The sequence below is a fragment of the Squalius cephalus genome, assembly GCF_949319135.1.
Source record: "Squalius cephalus genome assembly, chromosome: 4".
Classification (NCBI taxonomy): Eukaryota; Metazoa; Chordata; class Actinopteri; order Cypriniformes; family Leuciscidae; genus Squalius; species Squalius cephalus.
In genome coordinates, this window is record NC_137125.1 from 34,071,269 (window position 1) to 34,094,503 (window position 23,235).

Here is a 23,235-nt window from a genome sequence, read left to right on the forward strand (position 1 = left end):
CACACATGTTTTATGATCACCCTTCCTTGCGCTTTCTTTCTTTGGAAAGTTAGAACGAATTTTTTATCGACTAAAAACAATTTAAAAAGTTGTCTGGAAACAGAAACAAATAAATAAAGTACATTTCCTTAATGAAATATCATGTTCATAATAACAATGAAGTAATGTAGCCCAGCCTGTACGTCATGACGTAGCGCGTTGCGGGTAGGACGTCCATTCGTAGTGAACCATCCGCATTGTTGTTGGTTGCAGGCGCAGAATCGCATCGACTCGCCGCTCGTTGCAGGGAAGGAAACGACCCTGCCTTTGAATGGCACTTAAACCAAGTGTTCTCCTAGTGATTATTAGTCCAGTATTATAGTCCTGGCGGCCGCTGTGGTTAAGGTTCTGCCGCATTCCAGATTTATCCATGCAGAACTAAATCAGTGGGCTTTGGATGAGAACATTGTGTACGGAATCACTGCAGGCCATCTCGCCATCGCGTTAGAAAGCTGCTCCTCTCTTTATCCATCAGAGGTAATATGATCCTAAAATATCAGTAAATGTTTTGCGATTTGCAGGGGTGCACCTATTTTAATAATGCATGGGGTTATAAAGCGATAACGTTTGAACGTGCATCGTTATGGTCTCAAAACATAAGGAAATGCCTGCCTAGACAACATTTAAAGGGATAGACGATCCCTAAACGCGGCCCTGATGTTAAAAAAAGAAGCTTCTAATCGAATGCACATATAATGACCAAAATGTTTGGAATCGTACATCTCTAAACTCTCACCTATGATCCCGAAAATGCTTCGATTTGAAGCATTAGTAATCAATGTTCTCTTGTAGTACCTTAATAATACCTAGGTAAAGCTGCAGTATAATTAGAAATACATTGCACTGACGTGGTATGTATTAAAAGTATCATGGTATTGCTATCATTGTACCATGACAACCCAGTAAGTTTGAATAACTTTCTCCTTGATGACATGGATAAGTTATTTAGAAGCAGTCAAGTAAATAAGCGTGGTTTGACTTATTTTGACTAATTCTGCTGCACTGTTTTGTGTTAGGAATAACAGTAGTTCTCTCTTTTCAGCTTTGTAAGGATCCCAATGAAAAGAAAATCTCTGCCTAACAAAGTATACACCCCCCAGCGGCTGCCTTGTCCCATCAAACTTTCCCCAAACCACGAGACGCTGACTTGCGCCCAGGCCCAGATGATGGTGGAACTAGAAGTCGATGGCCGGCTGCACCGGATCAGCATCTTTGACAAGCTCGACATCATAACGGATGAGGATCCCATGGCGCAGGAAATTATAGAGTGCACCAGCAATAAGGAAAACGCTGAAAAACACCAGCAGGTTTTGGTAAGTTCTGCACGCCTCAGAAACAACCAGCAGAAAAAGAATGCCGCTGTCACAGCGCAAAAGGATTCGGTGCAAGATGGCACACTTCCCGAGCCCAAATTCCGCACAGTGGATTACAATCTTCCAGCAATCCCACACAGACCCTCTACATACTACAAGTATGAGGAGAAAACTTCAGAAGAGCTGAACGAGGAGGTGGAGTATGATATGGACGAAGAAGACTATGCCTGGCTTGAGCTGGTCAACGACAAAAGAAAGTGTGAAGGCCTTAACCAGGTTTCCCCCAATGCCTTCGAATTCCTTCTTGACCGTTTTGAAAAAGAATCATTCTTAGAGAGTCAGGGCCAACAGAACCTCCAGTCCTTAATTGATGAAGATGCTGTTTGCTGCATATGTATGGATGGAGATTGCATGGACAGCAACGCCATCCTCTTCTGTGATATGTGCAACCTAGCCGTTCATCAGGATTGTTATGGTGTTCCGTATATTCCAGAGGGCCAGTGGCTTTGCCGCCATTGTCTTCAGTCTCCTACACAACCCGCTAACTGCATCCTCTGCCCTAACAAGGGAGGAGCGGTCAAAAAGACGGAAGATGACCGATGGGGACACGTGGTTTGTGCTTTATGGGTTCCGGAGGTTGGGTTCTCCAATACGATCTTCATTGAGCCTATCGATGGTGTCTCAAACATCCCGCCTGCTCGGTGGAAGCTTACCTGCTACCTCTGTAAAGAAAAAGGAGTTGGGGCTTGTATCCAGTGCCACAAAGCCAACTGCTACACCGCTTTCCATGTCAGCTGTGCGCAGAAGGCCGGTCTCTTTATGAAGATGGAGCCCATTAAAGAGTTGACTGACTCAGGTTTACCAACCTTGTCAGTAAAAAAGACAGCTTACTGTGGGGCCCACACCCCAAACGGCTCTGTTAAAAGACCTCTTACAATATATAATGACATTAAGACAAATTACAGACTTTGTCAGTCGGTGGACAAAAAGAGCAGCAGGACAGGATTAAAAAAGCAGAAGAGACTTAAAAACAATGAGGTAGATTTTGTAGCCCCAGTTCCCTCTGTGTCTGTACCCAGCTTTTCATCTGAAAGGTATGTTCGAATCTGTTGATTTTGAGATATCATCAGACCCTTTTAAGTCATTTCAGTGCTCTGCTCTCTTTTTAGCATTAGCTGCTAGATTGCAAGATTGTTTAAAATATTTCACTTCATTGTACACTGTCATTCTCCTACAGGTTAAACACAATCCTCAATCAAGTTTCTTTACAGAAGAAGACAGCATTTGGCGAACTGGTCTTGAAGTATTGGACCCTTAAAAGACAGTCAAGGAATGGAGTGCCCCTCAACAGACGCCTCCAAACTAGCCTACATTCCCAAAAAAATACACAACCGGTAAATAATGCCTAAGCACATTTTTGAATATTAATAACTAGGGTTGTAACAATATATTGTGTCACAATATATCGCAGTACAAAAATGCATCAATGTATTGTGGATAGTGACTATGTATTGTGTATAGTTCACCCAAGATAAAAATTACTGTGAGGAAAAACTTTACAGAGTTTTAGTGTCAGTACTACAATAATGTTGAATATAATGTATAATAATGCAATGGGGGTATATTTGTGGGTCCTGATAATGCCAAATGTCTTATGTTACCAGTAAAGAGTATTATTTTTTAATATATCTAGTCAGTGACAGGGTGGAGGCATATTCGTCTAAAATAATTCTGTATTTTCAGCTTCAGAATCATGAATATTTTTATTCTGGTGCCTCTATTGTCCTGTGCATTGGGTTTCCAGCACCAAGTCCAAGCCTATTCATTTACAACCACAATGTAATATCAAATTTAGCATTTGAATCAACAGAACATTTTTTGTTAACCTTTTACCATGTCTTGGAGTATCGCGATAATATCGTATCGTGAGTTCAGCATCGTGATATATATCGAATCGTGACATGAGGGTATCATTACACCCCTATTGATAATAGTTTATTTCAAACTTTAAAACATTGTAATGACAGAAACAGTCAGAGGAGGAGACTCGAGCATTGAAGGAGCAGCTGAAAGAGTGGCAACGGTTGAGACTTGACCTTGAGCGAGCACGACTCCTGCTGGAGCTCATTAGGAAGAGAGAGAAACTCAAGAGAGAGGAGGTATGAGAACACTAATGCTTTCCTACGTCAAGATAAAGCATTTATATTGTTAATTTTTAACTGTTTGCATGTGCATGTTCTTGGATGATGACTCGTGTGATTCTGTTGCAGATAAAGCTCCAGCAGACTTTAATGGAGTTCCAACTCACTCCTTTCACAGTCCTTCTGAGGGCTGTGCTTGATCAGTTACAGGAGAAAGACCAGGCACACATTTTTGCAGAGCCTGTCAGCATTAAAGAGGTTGGTCTGCAGTTTCCTTAACTTTAAAAGAAGTCGGAAGGCATTTCACTTTGCATAGATTGTCTACATACAAAAAGTATTTAATACATTTTAATGTAACTTAAGTGGTCCATAGAAAATAACAAAACGAATGCAAATTTTAAAGAAACATAGCACAAGCATGCTTTTCAAGCAAAACATCTGCTTGGAGAATTTTATAAGCTAAATCAGGGTGCACAATATACGGTCGACCGTCGAACCAAAAATTATTCAGACACAAGATATAATTTTTTTTACTTGTGGGTGCAGGACACTATAGTTAATTTAATGTAAGTGAGAATAGCAAAATAAAGTAAACTGTGACGCATTATACCCAAAAATTCTTCATAGAGTGGACTACCAGTAAAATTTATAAAAATTTGAGACCAAAATTATTCAAACACTTACATTTAATAGCTGACAGCTATTCAACCTAATTCATTTGTGAGACAGACTAACAGAAAGATGGCCAACACCAGAGAAATTTCAACTGATTTGTTAACTCAGAGTTCTTGCCATATTTTATTACCATTTTCTAAACTATAGTGAATAAACTGTGGTAATGTGGGAAATGTTGAAGGTGTCTGAATAAATTTTGGGTTGACTGTATATTGGGTAAAAGTGGACAAATATGAATTAAAACTTATTAACAACATCTGCTATCAATAGCTCAATGAATAAAAAAGCTTTGAATAAAGAATAGTTACCTAATAAAGAGTCTACGACCCATGATAAATTAAGCTAAATGAATGTATTGAAAGTCAGATTTTCTTTACCAACGTATCAAAATGATAAAATTACAAATATTTGTATTTGACGCGAACAATTGTGCGAGGTCAGAGTCACATTTAAGAAAAGTCAGTGGGTCATGATCCGGTTACAATTAATAATACAGTGAGTGAACCATTTACACTGTGAAAGTATCAATCTAGCCACATTGAAGACCATTAAAGGAATTACCAAACTCTTGAAACAGTAGAGGCTTGGTGAACAGCACTTTTCATTTAATCTTGCTGCACTTATTTTTAGAATAAATGAATTATAAGTTTATTTAATGTATTTAAAATTAATAATAAAAAAAAAAGTCAGTTTGAACTTGAGCAGCCTTGCATTATTGCAGCCATTGAACAACAAAAATGACCCCATAGCACCCCATAGCGTCCAACAAGCTGTATTACCGGTATATTCATTTTGAATGAAGAATGTTTATGTACAGACAAAGATGAAAATAATAGTGATGTCACTGATGTGAATCGCAAAGTAATTAATCGCACATGTTTCTGTAACTAATCATGATTAATCACACCCAACATTAAAATTTGTATTCATGAATATATTTTCACATAAGTACTTTTTTAATGACATCTTTTTAATAAATATTGTGAATAAAGGCCAGTATCATCTATACCGATGCTGTTAAAAACAATTAAAATGAATGAATGCTAACATTGTATTATATGATATGCAGCACAAACACCTTGTTGAAATCTAGAAAATGTAGTTTAGCGTTTTGTGACCTTTTAAAGGTGAAGTAAGATCTTACATGTTTTATCTCGGATACATTTTTTACCTACTATTTTATCAGTGTTGTGTAGTCTTTTTTTTATAGCCATTGTGTTTGCTTGTTTTAAAAAATTAAGTCAAGAAGATAATAGCTCTTGCAAAACTGACCTATTCTGTTTCTGACATACTCCAAGCACTTGCGCTACTTCTGACACGAAAGACAAATTGTTTTACAACGTTCACTTTTTTTTGCATCAAGTACAGTATTTACGGCCTCATGCTGATAAAATTAATATTTTTATATTTATATATGTATATACATAATTAATTATATTTAATTTTATTTATTATTTTAGCAAACCAGGGGTTTTTCATGATCAGTTTAGTGTACTTTCTTAATTAAACCAACCATTCAACCATTGTTGATTAAAGCTGAATGAGCAGTTCAGTATTTATGTTTGGCAAATATTAATACAGCCAATATCAACACATTGGATCACACACAATCTTTTGCCATACAGTCTGACACTGTTCCTGTCCTTTTCTCCCTCCTAATCTTGCTCTGCCACCCTTCTCCATTTCTCTCCTCTTTCGTCACTTTCTTTCATTTGCATTTTTTTGGGTGCTTTTAACACTCTGAAACACTCTGACAACACTGCATGATGAATTCGATCATTAGTAGAGGTGCACCGATACCACTTTTTCCTTTACTGATCTGATTTCGATAACTTAATTCTGAATATCAGCCATACCTGATTTTAGAGCACTTACAAAATTGAATGAAGTTTCTTCTATTGATCTATGACTTGAAAATACAGGTAAATAGAAGAGGCTTGAGAGTCTTTATCACTGATCTGAATTTCACCCTTATTTTGTGTGTGTTGCTCACAGGTGCCTGACTATATGGACCACATCATACACCCAATGGATTTTTCCACCATGAGCAAACGCATTGATGCACAAGGCTACAAATATCTGGATGAATTTGAAGCAGACTTCAATCTCATTATTGAAAACTGCATGAAGTACAATGGCAAGGATTCATTCTTCTACAGGGCTGCTGTTAGATTGAGAGACCAGGGTGGAGCTGTGCTCAGGAAAACTCGTCGAGATGTTCAGACAATCGGCTTCGATTTTGAAACTGGCATGCACCTGCTTGAACAACCCAAGATTGAGCCATCCGCACCCTTCTCCTGGGAAGATGGTAAATGCACAAACTTACTGGTAACCCAGGGTACACATTTTTTTTTTGTCCACCAGCCACAGTGACAATTTGTGCTTGTGGAAATTTATCTTAGCCACAATGTTTTTGCAATATCAAAATGACGTGAACCTGCATGTAAAATGGAATTATTCATGGACATAAAGCAAACTAAACTCATTGCACCTTATGTGATGGTGTAAAACATGATGTATTTACATGTAAAACAAATTGTGAATCAAACATACACCCACTGTTTTTCTTTTGTCTTTTTAAAAAAAATATGACAAAAGAAGTATATTTTATTCAAGCTCATGGGCCCTATTTTCGTGTCCGAATTCACTTTTTTGCTAGTTTAACGACAGGAAAAATGGTCGGCGCTCCTGGCGCATGGTCTAAAAGGGTTGTCCCAATTCTCTTAATGAGTAATGGATGTGTTTTGGGCGTAACGTGCAATAAACCAATCAGAGTCTCATCTCCCATTCCCTTTAAAAGACAGTTGCGCTCGGTGCCATGGCGGATTCTCTATTTACATGGCAGAATTTGCAAGCGGAAAAACTGAATGCTTCTCTAGCGAGAAAACGGACCTGCTCGTGCACAAGGTTAAAGCGTGCAAGCAGACCATCTACGGGACAAAATGCATTGTGGACCCGCCTATAGGCTCATATTACTAACGCACTCTTTAAATAATTTTTTTTTTTTTTTTGGCGCAGTCTATTTCAGTTGCTTCAAAATAGCAACTTACCAACAATGCGCCTGTACACACCTCGTTTTCAGACCAGCACAAATGGGCGCAAATGCTTTTGCTATTTAAACAACTTGACGCAGGACGTGACAATGAAAACTGCGTCGGGCTGAAACTAGCAAAAAACACTTGCACCGCGCCTGGCACCGCATTGCGCTAAATGTATGATAGGGTCCCATGTCTTTGTGTCTAAGCAATGGCATTTCTTGATAAATATCACTCGTAAATGTACTGACTGGTACTGGTCAATTTACTGCTCCCTTGAAATTAAGAATCACTAATGGACTTTTTAATCGGAATAGAAGTGGAATCAGAACCATTAAATTCCTTGCAGTTCCCATCTCTACGTTTTTAACAAATCAATCAATAAACAATTCTTCTTCTTTCAGTGGACCGCTTATTGGTTCCAGCCAATCGGGAGCAGATGTCATTTGAAGAGCAGCTGAGGGAGCTACTAGAAAAGTTGGATCTAACTACAGCAATGAAATGTAGCCCGTCACGGAGCAGACGACTGAAGCTGCTCAAGAAAATCATTGGTGACGTGAGGATGGAGCTGAGTTTGAGGAAAGCTCTTCCTGCTGCTGAACTGAAGAATGCTGAGGAACAAGCTGGCTATATCCTTCAAAAAGGTTTGTTTGAAAAATCTTGGTTTGAAGTTTTCTTGCTATTAACCAGTTAAACATTTGTCAAAGCCTTGTGGGCAACACTTATATATATATATATATATCACCATTGTCCCAAGTTAGAGTCCCAAGTTAGAGTCCCAGCTTTTCTGATCCCAACCCCCTCTATCCAATTGTCCTGTCCAATAAAAGCTAAAAATGCCCCAAAATACACTTAATATAAACAAACAAACAACTACTTGTTTGTCTCCAGATGTGATAATGCTTTTCTAATCAGTGAGACTTATAATTTTTCACCTTGTTAGACAATGGTTCCCAACCCTGGTCTTGAAGTTCACACTGGAGAACACTGCATGCTTTGTATGAATCCTATATCAAACACACCTTATTAAACTCATTAGTAGATTAGTAGAGACTCCCAAGACCTTATATGAACCAACCGTTGGCCCGACAATGGAATCCATCAGCATGGTTGAACGTATTCTGCTTGCAAGTCTCTTTCTTGCGTTTCTGTAAAGTGCACTTAACACGTTTGAAATTGAGACAATTTGACCAATCGCACTTGGACATATTATTGTATTATATGTGGTGTATAAGAATTCTAAGTGAACATTTGGCAAGATGAGTGAACTTTAAATGACCTGACTTGAGGGAGAGAAAAGCTCAGGATAGATGAGGTTTGAAAAGAGATAATTCTGTCCCCTTGTTTTGTTGTCTCTAGTCCAGGTTTGTAGATTTATTGTTTTAATATAATTGTTTTAATTGTTTTATTCACATTGCTGTAAATGTTCTTGAGTCCAGTCTTAATAGGAAATCAAGTTGAAGTATGTGCATCAGTTAAAGGAATAGTTCAACCAAAAAAGAAAATTTCCTGGTTATTTACTCGCCTCAAGACGAGAGGGTTGAGTTCAGAGCCTCGCATGTGACATGAGCACATTGGGATGGTTACTCGTGACGTAAGACTACGTTTTGCACCATTCACTCCATCTTTTCTCAGATGGAGAAAAAACCTGGAATGTTTTCCTTCAAAACCTTAAAGGAATAGTTCAAAATTCTGTCATCATTTACTCACCCACAAGTTGAAATTCAAACCTCTATGAATTTCTTTCTTCTGCTGAAGACAAAAGAAGATATTTTGAAGAAAATTGGTAACCAGACAGTTGATGGACCCCATTGTATTTTTTGTTGGTTTGAAACAACTTGTGGGTGAGTAAATGATGACAGAATTTTAATTTTTAAGTGAACTATTCCTTTACTTTCTCTTCAGGTGAGGAAGGAAAGTCATATATATCTTGGATGGCTTAGGGGTGAGTAAATAATTAGGACATTTTCATTTTTGGCTGAACTGTTAGGAAGATCGTGGTCTATGAGGTGGAAAAAACCCACTTGTAACGCCTTAAGCAAATGCCTAACAATTGCACGATATATTGAAATAAAATAATTATTGGGATATGGCTTTGTAAGTGTGATTATCAGATTTTAATTAAATAATTCATAAATTCATTTTTTTAAGCTGTTTTAAAATATATACAGATGCATTCACCTACAAAATCAGATTGATTATTTCCAAATAGAGCTATTCACGTCACCTGGCGAAAATTCCCGTTTTTTTTTTTTTTTTTTTTTCATATTGCAATATGTACATCACAGAAAGTTTTTGTAGGTATTATGCAGCCCTACTATGGAACACTCTTTGGAACACCTTTGGAACATCATTTTGTAACATCATGTTCCTGGTGTGCCATTGTCCTGCTTCAACCCTAATCAAACATACCTGAACAAGCTATTAAGGTCTTCAGGATTATTAGAAAATCACAAGCAGATGAGTTTGATCAGGGTTGAAACTAAACTTTGCATGACCGGCCCTTCCAGAAGCAGGATGGTTGAGAAACCCTGCTCTAGCAGCTGCATGGCATAGCACCGAAAACACACATAAGCAACTGAATAGCATCGTCCTGTCAGCCACCTACAATACAGCTCGCATTTTTCTGAGAAAATGTAAAAATGCCATGCATTGGCAATTTATACAATGTGTGACAGTATTTCCTTGTTTCATGGCAGGTGATAAATCTGTCCCACCTAAGCTTGAGCCATCTGTTTCACTGCTGCCCCTCATGAACGCGGGAAGTCACTCTGAGCCACCCACCCTGAAACCTATAGAACCCTGCTCCGACAAACACAGACGACGCAAGGATAGCATTTCCCAATCACTCAATGGACACTCCCATCTGCAGATAGAGGACAGCGATGTCAGTGTGGTAGCTACGTCAACTCTGGCCGAGCCATCAAGCCCAGTAAACCGACGGACTTCTGTGCTTTTCCGCAAATCAAAAAGCACAAGCCCTCATAAGCCCGTGGATGATGGTGAAACTCCCAAGGGCAGTTCTCGGTTAGGTGCAAAAACATTCCTGTCAGTCGTCATACCACGACTGGAGACGCTGCTCCACACCAGGAAGAGGCCACGGAGTGCTAGTGGAGACAGTTGCAAGGACCAATCGCCCATCAAACGGCTGGACTCAGGTAGAATCTGCAGGAAGAGAGTCAAAATGGGCAAGACCATTGTGATTGATATAAATGCAAATTAAAGGGACAGTTCACCCAAAAATAAAAATTAGCCCATGGTTTACTCACCCTTAAGTCATCCTGTGTAAATGGCTCTTCCAAGCTTTATAATGGCAGTGAATGGCCGTTTCTGTTTTGAAGTCCATAAAAGTGCATCTATCCATCATAAAAGTGCTCCCACACGGCTGCGGGGGGTTAATAAAGGCCTTCTGGAAACAAGGGATGCGTTTGTGTAAGAAAAATATCCATATTTAAACCTTTACAAACTGGAATCTCTAACTTCCGCTAACGACAGTTCACTGCCATTAACACTTTTATGATGGATAAGAAGAATGTCATATACACCTAGGATGACTTGAGGGTGAGTAAATCATGGGCTAATTTAAATTTTTGGGTGAACTATCCCTTTAATAGCGTTAGCACTTTTGTAAAAGTGCTCCCTCTCACTCTTCCTTGTGTCTGTCAGGGCTGTCAAACGGGTTTGGCCTGAATCAGGAGAAGGAGTTGTCTTCTAGCAGGCAGTTGGAGCCTCGTCGCAGGTGTGCTTCTGAATCAAGCATGTCTTCTAGCAACAGGTGGGTTGTCGGTGGGTTGTACTGTTGTGACAGTGACATATTCCATTTCCTTTCAATAGCATTGTGCTTATTTCATGTAGTCTATTTTTTTGTTTACCATTTTTTACATGAACTAGTGTAGACAAAATAATTGGTATTATCTTATAATTTCCAAGGGATTAAACTCAACGGCAGTTGTTTAACTGGTTCATGAATACCTGAAAATATACAACCTGCAGACTGCCATCTTGGCTCATGTTTTTGAGATCCCTTTTTGAGAAAAAGAATCTGTCATTTACAATACACAACAATAATATAAAGTGTTCTCTACTAATATTGAACTGAGTTTTTTTTTTACGGTTTCTCTTAGTCTTTGATTCAAAATATTCACAAAAATGAAACCTTCAAATGAAGTAAGATTAGACAAAAAATTAATGTGGACTAAATGAAATTTAGTCTGCCAAAAAAATTTTTCACATTTTTTTTCCTGCCAAATATTTGTGCCTTTATGTTTGGTTATCCCCCCACCCCCTCAAATGCCTGGGAAAACTTGTTAGGACACATGGTATCATAAACTCTGGTAGATATCAACACATGTAAGGAAGCATAACTGGTAGGATCTTCCAGCAGGACAATGGTCCAAAGCACACCTCAAAATCAACTACAACCAAAAGGTTAATTGACCACAAAATTAAGGTTTTACCATGGACATAGCAGTACCCTAGCCCAAACCCCATAGAAAACCTGTGGGGTGAGATGAAGAAGAGAGTCAACAAGTATAAAACCTCTGAAGGATCCAGAAAGATCCTATATGGAGGAATGGGCTCAAATCCCTTGCCATGTGTTCATCAACTGAGACTGGGAATTGAGAGCTGTTTTCTAGGCAATTGAAGGGTGCTCAAAGTGTTAAATGAAGGGTTCCCAATAATTGTGTACACACACACACACACACATACACACACACACACACACACACACACACACATAAAGAAATATATCAAATGCACATCCCTGTATCCCTGCATCCCTGCACTATTCTTATTTTCATGTGTGTTTTTTGTTGTTGTAATTTTTTTGAGCTCATCTCCCACATCACACCATCATGTTTTCTCATCTGTCTTTAGCAGTATCGCACTTAATCTTCCGAAGTGTGGGAAGGGAAAGCCGGCCCTCATCCGGAGGAACACAGTGGAGGACAAGAGTGAGATTATTGCTTGCATCGAGAGTAGAAATTTCGCCAAAGCTGCTAGAATAGCTGCTGGTAGGTATCCACATCACTATTCTTTTTACTGATGTGTTTGCCACCTGTGTTTAACACCTGTGCAAATTGTCCATTGCAATCAATGAAAAATGTAATCACAGCTGTGTTGATATTCACAATTATGAGTGTGAATTTTATTTATCATTGCCACTGAAAATAGAGTGGCTCAGGGATGACGTCAGAACCTGATAGACTAATGCACCAGTGGTCTCTTTGAGATTTTCCTATGCAATTTTTTTTTCTTTTCTTTTTTCTGAGTAAAGTAAAGCCTGTGGTAAACATAACTTGCCGATATTTTGATGTTTTGTTCTACAACGCAAACTACACACACTCACTTGATTTATTTTAAACATTTAACTTTGTTTTATGTAACATTATGAATCTAATTGTCTATCGTTGCTGTTTGATAGTGTTTAAAAAAGTCTTGACATTTCAGTGTAAATACTATGCGATATTATCTAAAATACTGAAAAAAAATTTTCTGCCAATCACTAAGACCTAATGGATATTTAATAGTCTTAACTATGTAGTTATTGTCAGTATCATGGTTGAATGTTTGTGCCATCATAACATGTTTTGTTGATATTCCTGCTTTCATAGAAGTTGGCAACAGCAGTATTTGGATGGCCACTAGTGCTGCCACAGTTATGCTGGAACCTCTCAAACTAGTTTGGGCTAAATGTAGTGGATACCCCTCCTACCCTGCCCTGGTGAGTCTGAGTGTGCACGTGTAGAAACTACTATTTCTCCCTATTTCTCTCTCTCTCTTCCTTTCTTCCTCCCTTATTCACATCCTGTAAGCTTTCTTATTTTCTTTCTACAGATACTCATGAAACCCATGTACAGAAATTTGCTTTTAAAAACGTTTCATGTTATGTCATGTAAATTGTGTCATGTTATGTTTTATTTATTCTTTATTACTGAAAATTGTCAAAGTTTTGACATTACAGACACAAGTAAAACATGTGACGTTGTTTCTTTTCTATCACGTATAGCGTTTATTTAATGTTAAACAGCCTTTGCACAAGTGAGAGTAAACACTTATTTTTTATTGAAGCATTAATAACTTAGGAATAACGATTAGGAATGGAGACTAAAGTCATTTTTCCATAAGCTTTAATGAATTTTTGTCCTGTTGAACTTGTTTGTTTGGATTTCTCCACGAGTCTCTCTCCACACACACAGAGAGAGAGAGGGTGTGCCTGTCTCAACTGTAAGTCACTGTTTACATAAAACAGATAATTTCACACTTTTTATCTGTGTTATTTGTTTTTGTTATTGATTTTAAAGAAATGGTTGCTGTTAAAAAAAAATCAGCCAATTATTTTTTTTCCCCGCAATTTTGGATGACCTTTTTGTCGGATGAAATTTCGGGTCATTCCTAATGCATCTCCCATGCTTTCTATAATATTTCTAAATATAACAATTGGACTTTGAAATTTTCTTGGGCTTATAAGGCAGCTGTCATGTAATCAATAGTTCTTAATAGTTCTGGATTACATGCTCATTTGGCTGGAATCTTATCTTGACTTAACTTTAAACTTTGGTTTTAACCTTTTTTTTTTTTTTTTCTTAGAATGTAATATTTTAGAATGCGATTATAAAGCCTTAGAAACAAGGCCAAAACATTTTAAAGGGGACACCGGATGCCCCTTTTACAAGATAAGTCTCTGATGTCCCCAGACTGTGAATGTAAGTTTTAGCTAAAAATACCCAACAGATAATTTTTTTAAAGCATGTTTGGAGGTGAGCAAAAACGTATCATTCTTTTGTGTGTCTCTTTAAATGCAAATGAGCTGGTGCTCCCGGCCCCCTTTCAAGAAGAGGGCGGAGCTTCAAGAGCTCATCAAAACAGGACAATATCATGCACTGAAAATGTCAGAAACTGTCATTAGCGGTGTTCAGTTCAAACCGGATTTGGACAAAGCCAGAGAATATATGGAGATAGAACAGGTATAGTTTAGTTTAATTACAGTTATAAACTATGTGGTCATCTTGCTTTAATCCACTATTAGTACTGTTTTAGCCTGTTTTAGTGGACCCCGTCCGAATGATGGCCAAAACTTTACTGATGGGTTTTATGAAGTTTATTGTATATCACAAAAAAGATGAAGCGTCCGTTTACACTTCAGAAAATCACCATAGAGCTGAATACACTGTACAAGAAGTGCACAATAATGTCTTCCATATTCTATATCTTTATTTCTCTCTTGCATTATCATCAACATACACAGTGAATTACACATAGCACAAGCACTCGTTACAGCTAACAGACCTTATGCCTTTTGGTGCTTAATAAACTGGTAAACTTTATATCCGTATAACAACTCCTATGAACTGTAAAAAAGTGCACGCTCTCCTTTTTTTGACTGCCGTGACCAGTATCGATCCAGAGATTATAAGCTGTAACACGAACAGTTGGTATTGATCCATCCTCGAGTAACAACTTCCAACTAACAAAACCTGTTTTGTAATGTCCCTTTGTATTGATCCCTTGCATTCCCTTCAAAAATAAAACGAATCCACTGCGTCTTCAGTGGCTCTGATGTTGGGAGTAAATTAAGACTGTTATGTTCACTCTTGCATCCAACAACAAAACACCTGAGTTGCTTTTGAGACATTCTTGTCACTACAGCTGCTCGGGCCTGGAGAAAATGGCTACAACTCGCTCAGTCAGCAGTTGTGGTTGGTCTTATTCAAATAGCTAGCTACCTACATAGAAACTGACTGCAAATTGAAACTCGCTCAACAGTTTCAGACTCAGACAGCCCATTACTTTCCATTGGAGGAAAGATGGCGCCTGTGAGTCGTTCAGCATGCAATCGGTTGCTGTTTGTTTTTTATTCGTTTTCGGCATTCAAATCCTTTGCAAGAAGGACGTTTTTGCTGTTTTGCCGACCGGATACGGCAAGAGTCTAATCTACCAGTTAGCTCCGCTGGTAGCTAAGCGTATGTGGCTTATTGTTGTGATTGTTCGTAGTGTTATCCAATTGCGTGCAATGAGATTTTTTAAATGCATGCTTGGTGCCGCCCCTCGAGCTGGCCGATTTTCATTAGTCGATGCCAGACCCTTAATCTTTCAGATTTGGGTCTGGATTTCCAGGCTAGTTGTTCCTCAGAACCGAGAGTTGTCAACTGTGATCAAAGTTTTGCAATGTTGTGTTAAGAAGAGGGGGGTTAACCCGGATAATCTTCGTTTTTTGGAGTATTTGGTCTATACAGAAATGAAGTGAGTTGGCCTGTACTATTGCGAAGATGGCCCTTTTCAATACAAGATCTATTAGTAACAAAACATTTTTAATTAATGATCTTATCTCTTCACGAGATTTGGACTTTTTTTTTTTTATGACTGAAACTTGGCTCAGCGATTGTAACCGGGACTCCCTCGCTAAAGCATCGCCTAGAGACTATAATTCTCTGAAATCTCCAAGGACTGGGGGGCGGGGCTGGGGGATTGCAACAATTTTTAAGAATTGTATTAAATGCAGGCTGTTAACAGTTTGTTAGTTTTGAGGTGCAAGTTTTTAAAGTGGTCTTGATTAGGCCAGTTATTTGTGCACTCCATATACAGACCTCCTAATTATAACAAGGACTTTATTTGGGAATTCTTATTGGGGTGTTTTTAATTATTGGGGAGTTTTTATCTTCTATGATTACTCGTTGTGGTGGCCTTGTTATATATGGTGATTTTAATATTCATATTTGCTGCCCTGAGAAGCCCTTTGTACAAGATTTTTTGTTACTGTTGGATTCTTTCAACCTCACGCAGTCTGTCGATGGTGCTACGCATAAGCAGGGGCATACTGTTGATTTGGTTTTGTCCTGGGGTGTACCAGTGGGTGAGCTGACTATTGAGAACATAGGGCTCTCAGATAATTTTGTTATTATGTTTAATGTCACATTTGCTGGGCTCCCTTTGGGGCCCGTGCCAGTCGAGCTCGGGCTATCAATGCTGATTCTGCCTCTAAGTTTTCTGACCAGTACAATGCCCTTATGCCAGTTTTTGAGTACAATCCATCTATTCGGGGTTTAGAGGAGCTGGTATCTGATTTCAATATGGGCTGTGATCATATTTTGGATTGTATTGCCCCCTGGAAACAGGTCAAATCAAAAACTATCTCAGCCCTGGCTCATTGATTGAGAGTCGACTGTTTAGACAAAAATAGAGACAGGCGGTGAGGAAATGGAAGAAAGATAGACCTCATTTAAGATACTTTATGAGATACATACAATCTGTATTGGTGTCTATCAACAGTTTGTCAAAGCGGCTGAGGCGTGGCATTTCTCCGATTTAATCTCTAAGAATCAGTACAGTCCTAAAATATTATATTGTGTGATTAATACAGTTTTAAATCCTGCATGCCCTATTGTTTTCGATAATTCAGAGAGAGCTTGTGAATTTTTTTTTGCAGTTTTTTATGGATAAAATCTCCGTTATTAGAGCCAGCATCTCTAGTTCTGTCCGGGTTCAAAGCCATTTTCAAGCTCCTCCTGATTCTCTTACCTCAAAAATGCTAAAATGCTGGAGAAGGTAGTTCTTAACCAACTTTCAACTTTTTTTTTAAATAAAAACAATACTTTTGATACATTCCAGTCGGGTTTTAGACCTAGTACAGAAACTGCCCTTCTTAAGGTGACCAATGACTTGCTTTTGTCGGTAGGTTCTGGGAACTGTGCTGCCTTAGTGCTTCTGGATCTGAGTGCAGCCTTCGATACAGTGGATCATGGGATTCTCCTTGAGCGTCTGAGTCAGTGGGTGGGCATTAAGGGGATTGTATTAAAGGTGTTTTATATCTATTTACAGGGGAGATTGTGCCTTCGCGGTAGCAGTACCGCATCTTTGGAATAGTCTCCCTTTACACATTAAATCCTGTGATTCCATTTAGTGTTTTAAATCTAGGTTGAAGACCCATCTCTTCTCTGCTGCTTTTAACTGTTCTTAGCTACATGTGGTTTATTTAGTGCTTTTTGTTTTGTTTGTCTATATATTTTATAAGGTTGGGTCTGTAAAGCACTTTGGTCAACTCGTGTTTGTTAAACGTGCTTTAGTAATAAAATGATTGATTGATTGATTGATTGATTGATGACAAACTGGCTATGTGTTTTCTTTTTGGCTTTTCTAAGCTGGCAGACAAGCCAGAAACCTAACTAAATGCAAAAAAAGCTGAAAAAGTGAAAATTTCATCTGATGTCCCCTTTAAACCATGACACAGCAGTTATCGGACAGTGTGCATCAGCATATTTTTGGCATGTGCTGAACATGTCCCTTCACACTTGGGGGCACTGGCCCAAAAAAGGTTGAGGACCACTGCGCTAGAGTTATGCTAGTGAAGAAGTCTCAAACCCCAGTCAATTATTCACTACAGGAACTGAAAGTAAAAACTGACTGAGTTTTTGGCATCTGACACTGCATTAATGGCGAATATTCTTTTAGAGATGATGAGAGATTAATCTAATTTATTTTTTTATTTCCTCTTGTTGCCCCCATAGTGACAAAAATGAGAAGAGAAGTATTTTGTGTGAAACAAGTTGTTTTTGAAAGGAGTAAGCTAATCTAACTAATCTTTTATTATCCTCGTAGTGCATCAGTTATGCGCTGTTCATTTATTGTGGGGCAAATTAATTATAATATTAATTTAATTTAAAAAAAAGTAGCCTAATAATAATTTAATGCATTAATTGGAAATGCCAAATCCTCTTGATTTGACTAGACTGTTGACTAGCTTTGACCCTCTGAACAGTGAGTTTTTCTTACTTGCGCCATTGAACAATGGGATTCACGTGGATTTGGATCTCACTCCATAACCGCTCCAAATTGCAGCGAAGCTGACGGCTCACATGAGGAATTCTCATCTTCTGAATGAGTGACACTTGTCTGCTCAGTTACATGCCCTCCATCAGCAATTTCTTTTTTTTTTTTTTTGAGAAGTAATTATCCAACGTATTGGGACGCTAATCCACTTTGTCCGATCATTTAGTTTTCCCTGTAGTCATACTAACGCAATAAACTAATAAGTAACCTATTGCTCTTATTTTGTTCTGCTGCCCCCTATCAATGCGGAGATGTACGTTTAAATATTAAACAAATTTTAAATCTGAAACTCCATGACTACAATAAATTGATGGTGTAATTGGATATGTGCATTATAATAATAGCGCACATTTACATGAGCAGTCATGTAAAGTGGTTAAAGTTAGGCTACTACACTTTGGATTTCCTACCGATATAATTACTACATGGACAGCCGTGTGAACGATTTATCCGTCACGGACTGCATGACTTTGCCACTTCCTTGTTATGTGACCAATCGACTAATTCAAATTTTGCCGACCAAGCCTTTTCTCATCGACTAACAGTTGGTCAACCATTAGGGGGCAGCCCTAGTCATTTTACTGTTTCCACGATTGTCATCATGTTCTTTAATGTTACGGTTTCATTACAGATCATAGACCCTCATATGCCACGTGTGGGGTGCCAGCACAATGGAGTCTCTATCCCAATGCCCCCGCTGGACGTGCTACGGATCGGAGAACAGTTGCAGTACAAGTCCGAAGAGAAACTTTACCTTGTTCTCTTCTTTGACAACAAACGTAGCTGGTGAGATTTTTAGAGGTTATTTATTAGTGTTTGCGAAGTCAAGCATCACTATTACTAATCCTTATATTTAGGGGTTTGAGCAAACTTCTAACACTAAGTATTGCACATCTGCAGTTAAAGGAGAACTCCGGTCAATTTTAACATTGACGAGTTCACGCGCGTGATCATAGGTAACTAAACCTATGCGTGTGAACTCGACAATCGATTACTATGGGCTTCGACCGAAAACAGGATGTAAATACAGGTATGTGCGCTGGCTGAAATAACATAATTTTTATTAATATCTTTCACATCTACTGCAGTCAGATTCACCCGTGATCACTCTGAAGGAATCACTCACATGACCTGTGCACTTGTAATGACACATCAAGGATGTTAAGAGGCTAAAAGCAGGTTTAAAACTTGCCCCATTGAAGTCAACAGGGTGCAAATTTTAAAAAGAGGATAACACGGTGTAGGCAACACCGATTTTTGTCGTTGTTCTCTGTATTGACGGCACTCCAAATTTACAAAAAAATGAGCTCAATGTTAAAATTGACCGGAGTTCTCCTTTAACTTGTTCTTGTTTTACAGACAACAATGTCAAATTGTGCGGTTGTTCTCAGTAATTAGAAAAGTTTTACTCTGAGTAATATTTATCATAAGTGCTGTTCATTTCTTAATTAAATTTCAGAATTCACAATTCCAATTTTGATACCACAGCAAGAACTACTAGCCTAATTAATATAAAGTTCAAACATTATTAAAGGCAATTAAACAAGGAAACAATTAAATGAGGACAAATAACATAAGAACAAAGTTACTTTACTTTAAACAAACATTACATTTTATTTCCATCCTAACCCATTACATATTACTTATTAGGCTGACAGCAGATGAAGGAAGCTCATTTGGATTCATTAAATGTGGTCAAAATCTTTGCCAGACTACCTCTAAATGTGGTTTCAGTTACTCAATCATTATCAGATAACAGTGTGTCACAGTTTGTATATCTGGCTTTTACTGGGGTAGAGTGATCCAATCACTGAAAACACAAGCATCACATGAATATACACAAAATGTGCAAATGTGCAACAACTTGTGTCTGGGGAAGTTTTATAAAATAGGATTGTGTGTGCTGTTTCCCTTTTCCAGGCAGTGGCTTTCTAAATCCAAGATGGTTCCTCTCGGTATTGACAAAACCATTGACAAGATTAAGATGATGGAGGGACGCACCTCAGCCATCCGCAAAGCTGTTCAGACCGCCTTCAACCGCGCCATGAACCATCTGACTCATGTCCAAGATGAACCTGTTAGTGACCTCAGTGACATTGACTAAGACTGGCAAATGCAGGCACTTTTCAAAGCCTTAGTAACTGTCATTCCTGACTGGCAACTGCTGTGTGACTTCTGTGGTTTCTGCTACTCTATATCTTCCACTCCAGTCTCATTTCCACAGAAGTCAATTCTGTAAATAATGTAAATTACTTAACACTAACTTAAATCTGAAGATTTACAATAATGGTTACTGTACATACATTTTTATAGTATTTATACATTGTAGTGAATTATACCTTGCATAATTACTCATGGATGCTGGAACAAATTAACAAAATGAATAAACTGTATGAAAAAGTAGAGAAAAATTGTGTGATCAGGGCTGAAACAATGTGAGAGTGCTTGCTTTTTTTATGTTTAAATTATTGAAGTTTTTACACAGGCTTTTATTTGGCATTAATGTTTTTATAAACTAAGAATGTTTTTACAACAGTTTTAACATATTTTGATGTATTTATATAACTATATATAACTGTATTTGTCTGTTTTTCACATTAGAGGGTCTTGTTTGTTTTGAAACCACAAGTGCGTTATTCTAAAATTCTAATGAAACCAAAAGATATGCTGCCCCGACTTCTTTTGTTTGTGTTGAGTGAATGGTTTTGCTTCAACTATGTTTTTATTTTTTAAGTTTTGTATTTTTTGTGCGTGGGAACTCCATAATTGCTGTAGGATTGTTGTACTTGTGTTAATTTATTGGGGGTGGGGGGAATAGAATTCAGTGAATTCTATTCGCTAGTGAAAGATTTTTTTTTTTTACTGAACTTTAGGAATTATTCTTGTTTTTTTATGATTCTTACTTTTATAAAGGAGTCCTAGTAGATATGACTGTTTACAGTGACTTTATTTATGTTTATTCTGGGTTGCAGTGGGTAGATTTTGGAATACTTTTTTCTATACCACGTCATTTATTTGGTAATAGAACTGTTAATGATATTGTCCTTTTTTATTTTTTTTAATAAATTCATAAATAAGCCATTTAAGTCTTGTTCATTTAAACAATTGCTTTATACCGTAGCACTTATTATTTGCATGGCACTTTATATTATAGCACATGGTATTTTTAGAAATATCTTAGAGTTCATAGACAATTGGAAAAGTTTTGAGGCAGACCTGACATGTTGAAAATAGATGGTATTCATCCCTCCTGGGGTAGTAATATGGCACATAGTCTTAGAGTTGAACCTTGACTAACTGAGGCCAAGGTCAGGAAGCAGACAGACTGGCTAATCAGATGAACATATGATAAAGCTTGGGTTGCTGAATATATGATCCCTTTCTTCAAAAGCACTTATTGTAAATTATATGATTACAGATCATAACCTTGATGTGCTGTGTTTGGCAGAAACCTGGCTAAAACCAGACGATTACATTACTTTAAATCCAACCCCCAAGTGGAATTCCACCCCGAGTTATTCCTACTATGGAAGTCAACAGGGACCAGCAACTGTTTGGTTAGCCACATTCTTCAAAATATCTTATTTTGTTTTCAGCACAAGAAAGAAATGAATTAAGGTTTGTAAAAACTTTAGAGTGAGTAAATAATGACAGAATTTTCATTTTTGGGCGAACTATTCCTTTAAGGACAAGTGGCAGCATGTTTGCTAATAGGCTACTGTCACTTTAACAGTAACAACGCAATAACACGCGCTCGATTTTCTCTCAAATGTTTGCTTTCACTTTAGACAATAACCAATCATGTATTTGACAGTATTAGCGCAATAAGACTTCAATTAAACTAAACTAACAGGCTTTTAGTGTATGCGCTCAAGAAAGCGCATGTTAGAACAGCTCATCAGCACGCAAATAAAATGTTTAACCCGCAAGGCTTTAAAGCACATGCAAATAATGAACTTTTGCAGTGTCCCGTGAGTGTAACTCAACCGCTGCGTTAACATGTGATGTGTGAATGTATGTCGCATTGTACAGTATGTTGAGACGGAGGCGTCAGAACTGCAACTGATAGGGGAGAGTGGGGTGATTTGTGCCAGGGGGGGAAGTAGTTCCACCCTTGTTTCTGGAAAACCATAGAAGAAATTGGTCATGTGACCACATAATTTTGAAAAGCAATCACTTTTACTCGTCCTCCAAAGAAGAGAGACACATGGCATGAGAGTTAAGCACATTTTAGTGCAAAAAACTGTTTTTTCCCTTTCAAAGTAAAATTTCTATGATTAAGGTTTTTTGATTGTAGTGTCTGAACAATTATAGACAAGTTTGAAAACATTTCACACATGTTTTAGTGCTTTAGTAGGCTACACAATGAGTCTATACAGTTAGCATGATGTTAGCTCTTAACTGCTGGATCATGCTAGTTTTTCAAACTTGTGGGTCTGGGGTGATTTGTGCCAAAGGGCCTGGGTTAAGTTGTGCCAGATCCAGACCACCTAGACCTACATTCTCACAGGGGATAATCTTGAGAAGTGAGGAGATGGGCATGCCTCATCATTGTTTTACTTGGGCCTGCCTGTTATTTGTTTAATTTAGCTAACACTGATTTCAGTTTTGGGTTTGCACTATGTTATTAAAGAGAAGTTTTATTCCATTTTTAAGTGGCCTATGTCACAATAGGATGTTTAGAAATTAGCCTAGTCACTTTATTCTTATGTTACATAATTGACAGACAGCGCTATGTCAACAGGCATCTATTGCCAAAGCCTTTTTGCCTGAAATGATTCACAAATATCATATATTGTGTTGCTATGGTGCTCTAAATGGTTGCTAGGGTGTAGCTTGATAGCTTCACAATGATCCTGAGAGACTGATTGGTCGTCTGAGTAAAATGAGCCCGCCCCCTTGTCTCTATGACACTGTGATCCAGAGTTATGTTCAATACAAAATCCCTATGCAATTGACCATAGTAGGAAAAACGCATGCTATGGTATTCCAGGGTGACAATATCTAAATAAACCTTAAATTAGTAATTTTGTATTGAATTTATCTTGCTTTCATATAGCAGTATGGTTCATAACATTAAAATGTTCTGTTTTACTTCAGAAATCACAGGCACAATTTACCCCCAATGTATTCCCCCAAAGGCACAACTTCCCCCGCACCAGGGGCAAGTTGTGCCATGAGACCACTTTTTTTCCAAGAGCTATA

At 38.0% G+C, this 23,235-nt stretch overlaps 1 protein-coding gene across 2 annotated transcripts; it reads left to right on the top strand.

Annotated features, from left to right (window-relative positions):
- Positions 1-95: 95 nt before the first annotated feature.
- On the top strand, positions 96-21,109 carry brd1a (bromodomain containing 1a). Of its 2 annotated transcripts, none has more exons than XM_079868887.1 (13): positions 96-516; positions 1,082-2,446; positions 2,590-2,746; positions 3,380-3,511; positions 3,623-3,751; positions 6,164-6,476; positions 7,608-7,847; positions 9,903-10,361; positions 10,870-10,978; positions 12,082-12,218; positions 12,819-12,928; positions 18,662-18,816; positions 19,951-21,109. In XM_079868887.1, exons 2-13 carry the CDS (start codon positions 1,098-1,100, stop codon positions 20,132-20,134), a joined length of 3,474 nt encoding a protein of 1,157 aa, XP_079725013.1. In that variant the 5' UTR covers positions 96-516; positions 1,082-1,097; the 3' UTR covers positions 20,135-21,109. The 2 variants fall into 2 exon arrangements, with proteins under 2 accessions (XP_079725013.1, XP_079725014.1); XM_079868888.1 differs by having other exon boundaries at positions 12,085-12,218.
- Positions 21,110-23,235: the final 2,126 nt, after the last annotated feature.